This window comes from Periplaneta americana, chromosome 3 (genome assembly GCF_040183065.1).
Source record: "Periplaneta americana isolate PAMFEO1 chromosome 3, P.americana_PAMFEO1_priV1, whole genome shotgun sequence".
In the NCBI taxonomy this organism is placed as follows: domain Eukaryota; kingdom Metazoa; phylum Arthropoda; class Insecta; order Blattodea; family Blattidae; genus Periplaneta; species Periplaneta americana.
The window spans coordinates 181,405,198-181,421,775 of record NC_091119.1 but is presented as its reverse complement, the minus strand read 5'-3'; the positions used below and the strand labels follow the sequence as shown (position 1 = coordinate 181,421,775).

General features: G+C 37.3%; 1 protein-coding gene across 1 annotated transcript in view; it reads left to right on the top strand.

The window, feature by feature from the left end:
• The first annotated feature begins 710 nt into the window (after nt 1-710).
• Nucleotides 711-16,578, top strand: part of LOC138696878 (endoplasmic reticulum metallopeptidase 1-like) — a 56,408-nt gene continuing 40,540 nt past the window's right edge. The window contains exons 1-4 of the mRNA XM_069822336.1: nt 711-977; nt 3,636-4,209; nt 4,900-5,027; nt 13,836-13,967. Of these exons, the coding sequence (XP_069678437.1) occupies nt 975-977; nt 3,636-4,209; nt 4,900-5,027; nt 13,836-13,967 (837 nt within the window). The 5' untranslated portion in view covers nt 711-974. The remainder of the gene's footprint in view (nt 978-3,635; nt 4,210-4,899; nt 5,028-13,835; nt 13,968-16,578) is intronic.

Here is a 16,578-nt window from a genome sequence, read left to right as displayed (position 1 = left end):
CCTCAATTAGAAAATTCTGTGTTTAAATAATATTGGGGTATTGGAATTGATCTAAGTGAAAAATTATATAAAATTATTTGCCGTCATCAGGTAGATGTTTGCATATTCTACTACCTGGTCCTACAGGCTATGCATTTCAAAACATTTGACACTCTCCCCCCCCCCCCCAAATGCACATCTTTTCAAGAAATAGTAGGCTTACACGATAGTTTATTACATATAATGGCTGGGGGAGCGGGGGGGCGGAGAAGTCATCATCAACCCCCATATGGGAACTTATTACCCCCATAATGGTTGGATGATCGTTCACCTCTGCTGAGGTATGTGGACAATAGGCAAACAGCCGGCTAGCGTGCTTTGGCCCTTCATGGGCTGTCGCGCCACAGAAGAAATATATATAGGGAGACAATAAACTGATTTGTTTATAAAGTAACAGTGTTTGTCGCACACGCTATTACAATTTTTCCATGATTAGGCCTAAATTAAAAAGGAAAACAATGAGTCACTCTTACGCGATTAAATAAATTTAATTACCCATAAAATTATGTGCATTTTCGTGATGGTAAAATGAATTAAAATTCGCGCGTCCTACAGTCTGGCAACATAAATTCAAGTAGGTACAATGTTTACCTAAGACCACGAGATCAAATATTTTTTTAGAATCCAATACAATCAGAGCGGTCAACTCAAAATCTGTTGTTTGTGGCGTTGGTCACATGTATAAATGAACATTAAGAAAAAAGTGTAAAATATACTGTATTTCACTTGCAGTGTATTGCTAACACTGGTCTTATAGCATAAGCTTAGAAAGCGTTGGAACTGGAAATACAAGTATAATGTCGTAACATTTATGATAAGAATGATAAGATGATTTATTTACCATAAACACATTGCGATATTCCGACAACTTTCACGTTATCCAAAGAAAAAATACAGTGCATGATCTAAGGTACAGACTTAACGCTTCCGTAATAATGGTAAGATATTTTTCCGGTATAATTAACAATTATTTGGGTTATTTATTAATTTTTTGGTTAAGAAGTGAACTGTTACCTTAAATTTAAGTAATTAATATCCCATTTACATTTAGATAATACATACTTATAATAAAATTGAAGGGGCTAAATTTGTTTATTGGTAGTGTAAACTGGTACTATGCTCTGTCTATTGTTGCTATTCGCATATTTACTCTCTATTATCTATAAATTTCTATTAAATCTAAGGTGAAATTTCGATCCCACTACGCACAACATACAGGAGAAAGAAAAGTATTTAAAATAATGGAAAATAACCTAAAAATTGTAGTATACCATTCAAAAAAAGGTACGATGTGATCATTGCGAAAGCTATAAACCCATCCAAATGGACCAAGAACAATAATAGTGAGTGAATATTGTTGTGATGATTGTTATTACATGTATGGAGGAGGATAGTAAGCTACTTTGGGGTATAGGGAAATATAGCCTATATTAGAGAAATTTGGAGAGTGGTCGTTAGAATAGATAGGGTTGGAAATGTGTTAAATTAGTGGTAGGAATATAATTTTGAGAATCGGACAGTTTAGGATAGAAAACTGTAAATAGTGATAGTGAGTCCCTAAATACAGAAATGTGAAGGGCCATCAATCACTTGGAATGTTTTGTTTAATGACAATAAATCATATCACATCATATAAACCCATCCAGCCCTCCCGAACTATTACCTTAGTTTCTTATACACCTGACCGATGATTTTCTCAAACATTTTCACACGAAATCACGTAACCCAATGGTACCACCATTATGTTGCACTACGCGGTAAAGTAATTTCTTCGGTCCAGGGTAAATCTAAGTACCGGTACCTATCTACCAAAAAGCATAGCCTATGAGGGTCATTTTAAAATAACTTACACATTTTACCATTTATAAAAATTGAAAACTTTTTCACGAAATACATTTTTTTTTTTGTAATAATCTCGCATAACAATACCTAAACTTAACTCGTTTACCTAGGTTTAACTAGCTTTACCTTATTCCATAAATCTGTGTTTATAAGGAATGTTCCTTTTCATCGGTGATAACTTTTCTCTCAACTCTGTTACCGTACCTTATTTTATATAGTCTTGCAATCACCTAATTGATGGAGACATGTATAATTTCATAAAATAGTTAATTTAATGTATCTTATTCTTAAGCTAAAATTATTGTAGGCCTATATAACTCATTTTGCCTTTTATAAACTACTGGTATTTGTTCTCAATTTTGTTACTTTTCCCAAAAATCAAAGTCTATTTTTAAGTTTTAGGGAAGTCATCAAATACCTACTATAGTAAGTTATTTGAAGTCATGATTTATACTTTTAGTGAAATCATACTTCACTGTTTTATATTAGTCCATATAACTGTAACTTTGTTAATTTATTTCAGTTCAATTTACAGCAAAACGTTAACTTTGACAAATCTTTGATACTCAAGCTTATACCACTCACCACATGTTTGTTACTTGCCATGCTAATCAGTATTGTCGATATAATTTTTAGACCTTGTCACCAATATGCTAATTCGCAGAAGAATGATAAACAAAAACTTCTTTTGTTTCATGATGGCAAACTATGTGTCGTCATATAATTCGGTTATATTTGGGATAACTCGGCAACATTTTGCAGTCAAACACAACATTCACACTGTGAGAAAATCTCTATTATTTGTCACAGCGATTTTTCAACAGCTATCGCAGTTCGCAACTATGATAGCCAGTGGCGAAGTAAGATGTAAATACTGGGTAGGCTGAAAAAATCTGCTTACCTTATATCTGTTTATAGAGCAGATGTTTCTCGGTTTTTCTATCAACATTTTTCGTGACATAGACCTCACAAGAAGATGATGGCCACTCACTTTCATCCCCAAACAGAATATAGTAAAACAATAGGCTATAATAAATAAATAAATATAAGTTACTTGTCTTCAAGCACCTTGTTAACCAAGCATATTTCTTATACCATGAAAACTGAAAATTTCTATTTCTTCCTCCACTTGCTATTTTAATATGTAAATGTGGTGTCGATCTCCTATCTTTGTAAGCACATTTTGTTTCATACATCCAACTTGAAAACAGTGCCTTTCTTAATTCTACAAATAATGACCTCAATGTTCTCTCAGTATGAGCCATTTTATACATAATTAATATGTAACATACGCATACGCATACACTGACATTCAGCAATGCAGCACATTCACAGAACACTAATATAGTGCACTGTAATATTGTGAAGGTGAGGCTAGCCGCGTTTTGTACCAAGATGTAGTGAATCAATACCCCTTCCCCAGTCCCCCTTCAAGCTTGCCAGTCAAGGTCGTAGCCATGTCTTTAGAGGCTTCTGCCATAAGTCTCGCACTGAACTCTCCATCCTGGAATGACTGCCAACAGTGAACTTGATTTATGGAAGTGTTATGATATATCGTTATTATGAACTTGCAGGCCTACTGTTACTAGGTATAACTCAAATTTTTTTGGTAGGCTAAGCCTTCGAAAGTCTCTTTATGAGCTTCTCCATTGATGATGCCAAACGTTGTCACACCCCCACCACTAATACATTTAACATGAGCTTTGACTGTTATGTAAAAATATGTCTAGAAGACTTGTTAATTTCTTTTTCAGGAACATGGAAATATACGATTACGGTCACGATCACGATCACGCAATGGTGAAGATGAAGATCCACCTGAATATCATCAATCAGAACAAAGTCGTTATTTGAGAAATATTAAGAATGACATCAAACTTCCGTCCTACACACCTCTGCTTGTGCTGATATTTGGATGTTTACTGTTCTGGCTGGCATATGCTTTACATTATTCATTACCTACTCCTCTCTCAATCAAAGATATACCATCTCATCCTGATCGGTTCATTGCAGAAAGAGCTTTGAGTCATTTACGTCATCTGACAAGCTTAGGCTCCAAACCAGTTGGCAGTTACGAGAATGAAGTTCTTGCAGTAGAGTTCTTCACATTTGGAATAAGATACATCATGCAGCAAGCTAACCCATCACAAAAAATTTCCTTTGATATTCAGAAATGTACAGGTTCATATGCATTAGCATATAAACCACATGGATGTACGAATTATTATTCAAAGGTTCAGAATATAGTTGTTAAATTACATTCACATACAAACTCTTCATCAAGTCTGCTAGTCAATTGTCACTTTGATTCTGTACCAACGAGTCCAGGTAAGTTGCTAAAAGTGAAAGAATAATGCAAAGTCATTTGTGTTTACTTTCCATTAATTTTTATGTGTTTTTATTGTCATCTATCAGACTTTTTAACTTACAATCAAATTACAGTTTTCTAGTAAAATGTCTGCATGTTCTATGCAATTTTTTTATGAATGAAGTGGTTTTGAAAAATCTTTCTCACTCTTTTATACTATAATCCCGTCGCTCTTATTTCCGGCAGCCAATCACGTTGCAGGTCGGCTACATTTAAACGTGTGCATCTTGTCATTCGCTATTGATGATATAATGAATTTCCTAAGGCTCGATAAATACTTAATATAATCGCCCGCCATTTTGGCTCTTTCGTTGGCGTTCGCAGAAATCACACGAGGACGTTATTTTCCGCTCAATTATTTGCTCAATTACAGTGCGTTTGATTTTTTATCATAGGAGCTACGACATGATGATGTTTAACGGTGAAGCAAATAGATTCCTCATCTGGTAGCTCGGCAACGAAAGAACAAAAATGGCGAACGATACTATCTACCTAGACTTTACAGAGCCTTCACTTCCTAAGACGTAAGCCAAGAGGAGGAGTCATACCGGAAATAACAGCGACACGACTATAGAACTTGTTCTCATTCGACCACTGCTTTGTTATGATAACGTAATTTCGTTGTTTTTTGTATTTTTTTTTTCTTCCAGGTGGTAGTGATGATGGCTTGAATTGCGCTGCAATGATGGAAGTTTTGGAAATACTTTCTCGGTCCAAGATTAAATTAAAACACAATGTTATATTTCTTTTTAATGGTGCTGAGGAAAGTCCATTACAGGTACAGTTGAAAAAATAATTATTTTAGTATTATTTTAGTTCTGTGTCAACCTAATCAGTGTATTGTGGGTCCCTATCACCACAGCATGGTGCGTCCTCAGGTTGCGGATAGAGGAGAAGGCCTCCAGATATGGAGGATAGCTGCGAATTTATTGAATAAGCAGTTGCAGACAGCTGATAAGAGATGGTCCTCCAGCTTGGGGGTTAAGCGAAGGGCTAACAACCCATCACTGTAAAAAGAGCTTGTTGCGAAACTATGATGCCTTAGAATGGGACTGATTCTTTGGCGCAATCACAGCAAAGGAATAAGGTTATGAGATTTGGTACTTGGAATGTCACTAGTCTTTATAGAACAGGAAGGGTAACAATAGCAAAAGAACTAACTAGATATGGAATAGACTTTGTGGGAGTACAGGAGGTTAGGTTAGATGGGAATATAATATGATATATATTTGTCATTAAGCACTTTCTCCCGGTGAGATGGCACTTCACATATTTGTATACAGTGCCATCCACCTTATTACATAGCAAATTTATGCAAGTCATAACTTACTTCCGTCTCTTTCACTTATGCTCTCTTTAAATGTATCTTGTCACCTCTCCTTCACTGGCCTATCCATCTATATTTCCTCATTTCACTTCCTATTGATGTCCTTGTCCCACCCCTACTATTTTCTTGTATTTTCCCCCACTACTTCCCCATTACACCAACTTCTTAAATCATAATGTTTCTTTTTACTATTCACCTTTATTCCTTCATCCGTTCCATTTTTCTTCACTTGCCTTGTCGTTGTTTTCCCCTGACTCCGCAACTCACGTACTCGCCTTGGAATCGCCTCAAAAATGCTGATTGCAGGAATTTTGATGCGTTTGTAGATTTCTGCTACGTGTTGATATTTCCTCCTCAGATGACGTCATAGGCTTTACTTGATCGCATGAAGTTGCTTCTTTCCGCATTCCATATCTGTCTGATGAACTCCGTGTCGTGCTTGCCTTGCTATTTTCATGAATGTTGTCCGAGCTGATATCATTTCCAATGCTCCTCGACACTAATCCCCTAATTTTCTCCTTTAGGACTCTCCTATTCCTCTCCATTTCTTCCGAACCTACTACTGGCTCCTTGATGCTTTCGAGACATTCTTCAACACTAAAGATCAAATTGTTAATCTTTAATTTATCACCACACAGTCTTGCAAATTGACCACTTTTCCTAGCTTCTTTCAGGAAAGGGACCAAAACTCGTCTTCTGCTCCTTACTTCATAACTCCAATCATTGTCCATTCTGATGGAAGTGTTCCCTAGCAACCTTCTGCTTCTCACAATCGTATCCTTCGTTGACATGCTCTTGAATTTCACTAGAATAGGGCTAACTTGATCTGGATTGCGATTTCGATTTCTTCTCCCTATTCTAAATACATCCACAATTTGTCCGTCGCTCAAATCCATTCCAAAACACTCCCAGCACACTCCTATTATCTTCTCGTATGTTTCACCACTATGTTCCTTTTCCATTTCTTCTATTCCAAAAAATATCAAGTTCTTTCTCCTCTTTTCCTCTTCCAAGTGCTCCTATTTGCTTTTCAAACCTTCATTTTCGTGTTGGATTACTTCCATCTTCTTCCTCATCTCCGCTATGGTCTCCTTCAATGCTGCTAAATCTTGTTTCATTTCAATATCCTCCATTTCTCTCCGGCTTCTTTCACTCATTACACAGGTCAATGCCTCTGCTACTCTTACTTCCACTGACTTGCACAAATGAACCTCCACACTCAGCTGCTTGCTTAAGACTGTTAGATGGGAATAGCATATTGCCAATAGGAGATTACTTGTACTACAGGGAAGGAAACAATGATCACCATTTAGAAACAGGATTATTTATTCATAAAATAATAAAATCAGCAGTAGAAACATTAAATCCAGACGTTTAAAATGGACAGAGCATGTAGCACGTAGGGTGAATCTAGAAATGCATATAGAGCAGACGTGGGCATCAGTAGTACATGTCGAACGCAAGGACGTGATCTTCCTCCCTCCACACCCCTACCTGGGGTACCTGTCCGACCGGTTGAAGCAGCAGTCAGCGGTGGATTTCACTAAAAAAAAAGTCGCTCTCTAAGGAAGCTCCTGAAGTAAAAAAGTCCAAAAATATTATTTGCACAAAGAATGGGAAAATGAATTCTTTTGTTGTGAAGAAGGTGAAAGCGTTAGGTGGTTATTATGCTACAAAATTTTTCTAGCACGTTGAGCGACATTATGAAAAGACTCGTTTTAATGGAACAATTTTTTTATTCTATTTTTTATAATAATAGTAGTCCACAGCTGTGGTGTAACGGTTAACGCATCTGGCCGCGAAATCCCAAGTGAAAGTGCGCAAATATGGCTGGTTTAGATGTATATAAGCTTAAACAACTTTGCAAGGTTAAATATTCACATCTTCGGAGTTTTGTTATGAAAATTGCTTCTATGTTTGGCTCAACCTTTATTTGTGAACAGTTTTTTTCTCAGTAGGCCATTGTAAAATCCAAATCAAGATCACGCATTTCAGACGAAAATTTATTCTATCAGCTCACAATTGCAATGTCTGACATAACTCCAAATTTCGAAACACTTGCTGATTTACGTGATGAAGAAGAATAAGCGAATCTTTTCTTTTAAGGGCATGAGTCAATTGACGTAAATTGACAAAAACAACAAAGAACTACAGTAAGAATTTTAAAAAATAACCTAATTGTTGTTTTTCTGTTTCTTAGTAATGTGCTTGATATTTTGTTAAGAATCTATTTTTCCTTAGTTTCTTAATTTTATTTTCAAAGGATGCAAATTAGTGACTGATGCCCTTTCAAAACAAATAGGTTCAGATTATGGCCTTACTTTTTAACTGTTGTGGAATTGTTCGTTTTATATCATTTCATAAGGTTTTTACAGTAATTGTTTAAATTAGAAATACAGTTATGTTTCAGCTTTTTGTAAAATAGTTTGTATTTGTTTTGGAAAATTTGTTTTCTTTCATTGTCATTATTCATAAAAATAACATTTGTAGAAAACTGTGTATCTTTTTGTCCTGCGTAATTACTTAACGTTCCATGTTTCAATACTTCACGCGATCCACCACTGAGTATTACGTTAACAGGTGATGCGTGTTACAGCAATCAGAGTAGTACGGCGCATCTCTTTAAATGCCCACGTCTGATATAGAGTGTTAGTTGGAAACCTGAAGAAAAAAGACCTTTAGGGAAGCCAAGGCGTAGATGGGAGGATAATATTAAAATAGAGTTCAGGGAGGTGGGATATGATGGCAGGGACTGGATTAATCTTGCTCAAGATAGAGACCGGCTTATATGAGGGTGGCAATGAACTTCTGGATTCCTTAAAAGCTATTTGTAAGTAACTCAACCTAACAGTGTCAACCAGTTACTTTAATCTGTTGTAAATTTCCGTCTGTTATTTAAGTCATATAAAATTCCTCCTTTGATTTTCAGTGTGCAACAAGAATTCGCAAATCTGAAGTCGAGATGGTTAGGAAATTATAACGTTGAAAAGCTGTGCACCACAGAACTTGCATATTATTTTGAAAATATTTTTCTAATTTATGTATAAAACTATTTACGTGTTCTCTGAAGTGTTGGTTCTAGAAAAAAGTAGTTTGGATGAACCTGACATAAATAATTTAAATAATTCTGCTTTACTTTCTAGCAGGAAAATAAAGGCGATCTGTTTGGACGAGAAAACATATGAAATTGTTAGCTAATGTTGAGTTCTTTGCAATAAAATCATGAACTCTCTTGCTCTCTAGTATTTCTCACACAAAGCAGGTTTAGAGGAAAGGGCTGGACATCACTGAAGATGATTCAGATCCATTTCTTCCTGAAGACTGCACTTTGGACAAAGTGGTGAAGAAATAAATAATTCCAAAATTATTTAAGTGTTTTGACGAACAGTCATGCCCTGTGAGTAATCGAAAGGATGCAACTGCACTTTTTTCTTTGATACCCATAAATTATATTTCGTTGTACATTGAGACCCTTCCATCTTTTAATATTTGAAATTTCGTGGAAATGATATATTATATCTTGCTATTTTGAGTTGATTATTCTTTTAACTGTTGAAAATGATAAAGTTGACATGGAGATCCATCAGTGAAAATATAGAGCCTTTCATTTAGGGTATCTACTATGGACATCTTTTGGAATATCTCTTTTTCTTGATATTGTAACTTTAATACAAAACAATAATGTAATTTTATTGTTTCAACAATAATCACTTTCTACAATTTAATTTAAACACTCCCGTCAACAATGGGATTTCCACTCCACATAGCAACACAGTATTCGTTATTGCACTTCACAGACGACAATGACAATCCACTTGGATTATTGCGAACAACAATGTACTCCTAATCTCCACTAATGTTCACAAAGCACTATTTACAACACAAAACTGTCAGTTCTCAGTTCACAGTTCGTTTGCCTTGGCTAGTTCTTCTAGCTCAGTCACTCAAGTTCACAGTATCTCGAACCTTCAGAGACAGTCCACTGAACTTCGAACTCAGGTCCCCCAACTGCGGTCCACTGCACTCGAACTCAGGACTTCCCGCTACAGTCCACTGGCCAGGATGCTCACACAGCTGCGGACACACTCAAGTCGAACTCAGGTCTCGAAGCTGGCTTCACTGCTACACAAGACTGACTGGCTTGCTGTCCAAAAACTAGCAACGACTACAACTATAGTCCCGTCGCTCTAATTTCCGGCAGCCAATCGCGTTGCAGGTCGGCTACATTTAAACGTGTGCGTCTTGTAATTTGCTGATTCATTTCTTAAGGCTCGATAAATATTTAATATAATCGTTGCCATTTTGGCTCTTATGTTGGCATTCGCAGAAAGCACACGAAGACGTTATTTGCCGCTCAATTATTTGCTGAATTACATTGCGTTTGATTTATTATCATAGGAGCTATGACATGATAATGTTTAACAGTGTAGCAAATAGATTCCTCGTATGGTAGCTCGGCAGTGTAAAAACAAAAATGGCGAACAATACTACCTACCTAGACTTTATAGAGCCTTCTTACTTACTTACTTACAAATGGCTTTTAAGGAACCCGAAGGTTCATTGCCGCCCTCACATAAGCCCGCCATCGGTCCCTATCCTGAGCAAGATTAAGCCAGTCTCTATCATCATACCCCACCTCCCTCAAATCCATTTTAATATTATCCTCCCATCTACGTCTCGGCCTCCCTAAAGGTCTTTTTCCCTCCGGTCTCCCAACTAACACTCTATATGCATTTCTGGATTCGCCCATACGTGCTACATGCCCTGCCCATCTCAAACGTCTGGATTTCAAGTTCCTAATTATGTCAGGTGAAGAATACAATGCGTGCAGTTCTGTGTTGTGTAACTTTCTCCATTCTCCTGTAACTTCATCCCGCTTAGCCCCAAATATTTTCCTAAGCACCTTATTCTCAAACACCCTTAACCTATGTTCCTCTCTCAGAGTGAGAGTCCAAGTTTCACAGCCATATAGAAGAACCGGTAATATAACTGTTTTATAAATTCTAACTTTCAGATTTTTGGACAGCAGACTGGATGATAAGAGCTTCTCAACCGAATAATAACACGCATTTCCCATATTTATTCTGCGTTTAATTTCCTCCCGAGTGTCATTTATATTTGTTACTGTTGCTCCAAGATATTTGAATTTTTCCACCTCTTCGAAGGATAAATCTCCAATTTTTATATTTCCATTTCGTACAATATTCCCGTCGCGAGACATAATCATATACTTTGTCTTTTCGGGATTTACTTCCAAACCGATCGCTTTACTTGCTTCAAGTAAAATTTCCGTGTTTTCCCTAACCGTTTGTGTATTTTCTCCTAACATATTCACGTCATCTGCATAGACAAGAAGCTGATGTAGCCCGTTCAATTCCAAACCCTGCCTGTTATCCTGAACTTTCCTAATGGCATATTCTAAAGCGAAGTTAAAAAGTAAAGGTGATAGTGCATCTCCCTGCTTTAGCCCGCAGTGAATTGGAAAAGCATCAGATAGAAACTGACCTATACGGACTCTGCTGTATGTTTCACTGAGACACATTTTAATTAATCGAACTAGTTTCTTGGGAATACCAAATTCAATAAGAATATCATATAATACTTCCCTCTTAACCGAGTCATATGCCTTTTTGAAATCTATGAATAACTGATGTACTGTACCCTTATACTCCCATTTTTTCTCCATTATCTGCCGAATACAAAAAATCTGATCAATAGTCGATCTATTACGCCGAAAACCGCACTGATGATCCCCAATAATTTCATCTACGTACGGAGTTAATCTCCTCAAAAGAATATTGGACAAAATTTTGTACGACGTCAACAAAAGTGATATTCCTCGAAAGTTACCACAGTTGGTTTTGTCCCCCTTTTTAAAAATAGGTACAATTATGGACTCCTTCCATTGTTCTGGTACAATTTCCTTTTCCCAAATAGCAAGTACAAGTTTATAAATTTCGCTATATAATGCACTTCCACCCTCTTGTATTAATTCTGCTGGAATTTGATCGATACCTGGAGACTTGTACTTTTTCAGATTTTCTATCGCAATTTCGACTTCTGAAAGCGTGGGTTCGGGTATAAATGGCTCAGCAGTTTGTATTTCAATATCGTCCCGATCATTTCTATTTGGCCTATGAACATTTAGTAGTTGCGCAAAATAGTTTTTCCATCTGTTTAGGATTGATGGAGAGTCTGCAAGCAAGTCACCATTCTCATCCTTGATCACGTTTACCCTTGACTGATATCCGTTCTTAAATTCCTTTATACCCTTATATAAATCTCGAATGTTTTTATTCTTACTATTTGTTTCTACCTCATTCAGTTTTTCCTTCAAGTAACCTCTCTTTTTATTCCTAAGTGTACGACTTGCTTCCCGTCTTTCATTGAAGTAATTATCTCTCTTCTCCTCAACTGGATCCTGTAAGAATTTCAATTTTGCCTGTTTCCTTCTTTCTACTGCCATGCAACAATCTTCATCAAACCACGGTTTCTTTTTCTTAGTTTCATAATAACCTATGCTCTGCTCAGCTGCAATTTTGATACTATCTCTGATATTTTCCCACACGCTATTAACATCTAATTCTTTCTCAACTTCGTCGGAACTTTCTAAAGTGGCAAACCTATTCGAAATTTCGACCTGATAATTTTGCTTAGCTTCCTCGTACTTTAATTTCAAAATATTGAATTTAGTAATATTAACTTGTTGCTCTACTCGCTTGGCTACTGATAATCTTTCTCTTAATTCTCCAATCACCAAATAATGGTCAGAATTACAGTCTGCACCCCTGAAAGTTCGAATATCTACTATACTAGTATGTCTCCGTTTATCTATCAAGATGTGATCTATTTGGTTGTGTGTCAATCCATCTGGAGAAGTCCAAGTATATTTATGTATATCCTTATGGGGGAATGTTGTACTTTTGACAATTAAATTTTTCGATGTGGCAAAGTTGACTAATCTAACTCCATTGTCACTACTAATTGCGTGTAGGCTCTCTTTTCCAATAGTTGGTCTAAAAATATCCTCCCGTCCTACTTTAGCGTTGAAATCCCCCAATAAAATTTTCATGTGATACCTAGGGAACTGATCAAAAGTATGTTCCAATTCGTCATAGAAGCTATCCTTTATATAGTCGTCTTTCTCTTCTGTAGGGGCGTGAGCATTTATAACTATGATGTCGCACCATCTACCCTTAAGTACTAAATATGATAACCTGTCACTGATAAATTCGACCTTTTTTACTGCTGATTTTATTCTTTTATGTACAAAGAATCCTGTTCCTAATTGGTGATTATTGTTTCCTTCCCCATAATACAACAAGTAATCTCCTATTTGTGATATGCCATTCCCATCTAACCTAACCTCTTGTACTCCCACAAAGTCTATTCTATATCTAGCTAGTTCTTTTGCTACTAATGTTACCCCTCCTGTTCTATAAAGACTAGTTACGTTCCAAGTGCCAAATCTCAAAACCTTATTCCTTTGCTGTGGTCGTGCCAGAGAATCAGTCCTATTCCGAGGCTTACTGTAGGAATTCGTAACAAGCTGTTTTTTACGGTGATGGGTTGTTAGCCCTTCGCCCAACCCCCAAGCTGGAGGACCACCCCTTATCGGCTGTCCACGACTGCTTATTCAATATATTCGCAGCTACCCTCCATATCTGGAGGCCGTCTCCTCTATCCGCAACCTGAGGACGCGCCATGCCGTGGTGATAGGGACCCACCATACATGGCTTTATAGAGCCTTCACTTTCTAAAACGTAAGCAAAGAGGCGGAGTCACGCCGAAAATAACAGCGTCAGGACTATAACTTTCTTCGAAGGCTGCTCGCTTTTTATAAGTTAAGGCATACTTTCCAGAAACTACGATTTCGAGATCATTCTCGTTACAACAATCAGTTTGCCTGGCTTCCAGCTTCCCCCCTTTTCCTCGCACCACACAGCACATGCCCTAGGAAGTAGATGCGTGCGCAACTTCATTTGCCGCGCCCAGCCACCGCCGACCTCGTCCTCCTTCTGCCGGTCGCGAGATCGAATCCCGAAGCAACGAGAAGTTTCTAGCAGTGTGGCCACAATATCTTCAACCAAGTCCAGATAATACTCGATTTCTATTGTTTGTGTATAATGTTTCTGCCATTTTCTATAACTGCAGATTGTACCACACTCCCTCATTTCCTAATGCATTTTAGTATAGAAACACTAATGATGGCATAATGTTCTAATATTTTAAAATTTTAACGTGTTTTGTTTTGCGTAGGCTTCACATGGATTCATTACACAGCATAAATGGGCGCATGAAGTTAAAGCCTTCATAAATTTGGAAGCTTGTGGAGCTGGAGGCAGAGAAGTTTTGTTTCAAGCTGGTCCAAACCACCCATGGCTAATACAGGTGAGACTTTATTGCATATTTATTTATTTTTTCAAATAAGAAATGAATGCAGTGCTATTGTATTACTTCAGGATTGAGCATGGAAGGAGTAGGGGAGACTGTTGTACCTTTAAACACTTTTCACAGTTTATTTTTTTTAATTTTGGGAAATGAAATTTTTTAAATGAAAAAATGCTTGAAATAATTATTGAAGATTCCTTTACAATTTTCTGTACGTATTTTCCTGTTTTACAGATCTATTAAGGATGTAAAAAATAAAATGAAGGGATATGTAATGTGTTCAAAGGTTGTTGTTGTTGTTGTTGTTGTTTTCTAATGCCAGGCGTTTGACAATAAAGTCATTTGACCTCTTGCATTCCAATATTTTTCAAAGATATTATTGGAGTTAAATGGCAAGTTGTAGCCGATTTAAGTGAACACCATATTTTAACGTTTTGGTGGCTACTTCATTCACACACAACCCCCAGAAAGTCTGGAGGACCACACCTGCTGTTGGTCGACGGGTCCACTGGACCTAGCTGGGAGATCTTGTTGATCACCAGCTTTCCCTCCTTAAGCCACTGGAGGACGATTTTAGTGCCATAGCAGGTCAGCACTAGGAACAGAAAAGTAGAAAGAGGAGGAAGGAAAGGGAAATGAACCCCTAGGCCTCGAATGCTCTAATGTCGTTGGGGTTGAAGAAAGTAAGAGTTCAGTCAGAGGACTGGATAGGAAAGGGTAAAGAGGGAATTAGGTATTGGATAGAGGAAAATTATACCAAATTCAGTCATTAACTCATCAAGCTGACCAGTGCTAATGGATGAGTAGCCCCACCCTTTAGTTCAGCTCGTAAAATTATGCTTACTAACAGCTGCACCACGGGAAGGTAGGGATGGGACATTGGGTATTTGTCCAGGTTGGTTCCTTAAAGCCTTCAATGGGAAGGATTAATGGCTCTCCCTCCTGTATCCGACAGATACCCTTTTGCAGCCATGTGTTCAAAGGTACAACAGGTTCGTGTACCTTGGAACATACCCTCTTGTAAGCTGGAACACATGCCATATAGGTGAGAATATAGCTGTGAAAACTGACAATCATATTTAAAATGTATTTGCCATCATAAACCTGAGCAGGCTTCTCTAATTGACTTTTTATTTCCTGGAGGAGCAATAACTGCTTCAACAGCTTTCTTGAAGGCATCTGGATCAATTGGGGGCCTCTTAACTCCAGACTTACTTCGTGACATGATCTTAAAATAAAAGAAAAACAGAAAACTGATAGTATCGTGTACTTTGAAACATTTTCCATGGTACAAGATGTTTTGTGTTCAAAGGTACAAGAGGGTGCACTTTTAAACAAATATGGCTCCCAAAACTAGAGATTCGAATAAATCATGGAAATTAAAATATGTTATTACTCACCAGATGATAGGGAACACACTGTACTTGAAAGATATTAACAAATACAATCTGGTTTTGTGTTAGAAAACATATATCAATGAACGAAATGTTTACTTTTGATACTAAAAAAAACTTCTTTTGTCCAAGGAACGCACATTTTGCAATAAATCAAACTGAAACTACGACCAGAGCTACTTAGCGGCTTTCTCTACAGTCTACTTCAGTTTGAATCTTCTAGGTAGCAGCAAAAATTAAAAAACAAGAAATGTTCAAAGGTACACTATGCTAAAGGTACAAGTCTCCCCTACAGCTTTGCTACTTAGTGACGCCTGGCCCATAATGTGCCATGTGAGTCATTGACCGAGTTGTCACATTTATCTGAAGTATACTAACAAGCAAACATTCTCATGGGGGCAGATAAAAAAAGTTAATATTTTTTCTTCCATTTTTCTCGTTGCCAAACTTTCAGAACGGCCCCGAGGTTCACTCAGCCTCCTATAAAATTGAGTACCGGGTCTTTCCCGGGGGTAAAAGGCGGTCAGAGCGTGGTGCCGACCACACCACCTCATTCTAGTGCCGAGGTCGTGGAAAGCATGGGGCTCTACCTCCATGCCCCCCAAGTGCCTTCATGGCATGTTACGGGGATACCTTTACCTTTTACCATCATGTTATTAATGGCAAGACGAGTGCTTATACAAATTTTGGCCACTCGAGTGCAATTACGAGGGTCACCCAGAAAGTAAGTTTCCCTGGGACTGTTTACAGAAAGAGAACACAATTTCATGGAAAGATTTATTAGAACAGATACAGCAATTGTTGAGCTATTTTTCAATGTATTCTCCATCGAAAATGAGACATTTGTCATACCGTGGGATCAACTTTTGCATCCCTGTGTCGAAGAAGTCTGCCACCTGGGCTCATAATCAATGTGTGACAGTCGTCTGCACATCTCTGTTGACCCCAAGATATGAGAAATGTCTCAGTTGTGGTGGGGAATATGTTGAAAAATAGCGCAACAATTGCTGTATCTATTCCAATAAATCTTCGCATGAAATTTTTTTTTTATTCTGTAAATGACTTCAGGGAAATTTACTTTCTGGAGGGCCCTCATAATTGCAATCCAGTGGTTAAAATTTGTATAAGCACTTGTTCTAATATTATTAATGTGGTGGATGAAAAAAAAAAAACTTTTTCGCTTGCCCCCTTGAAAATGTTTGCTTGTAAGTGTATAA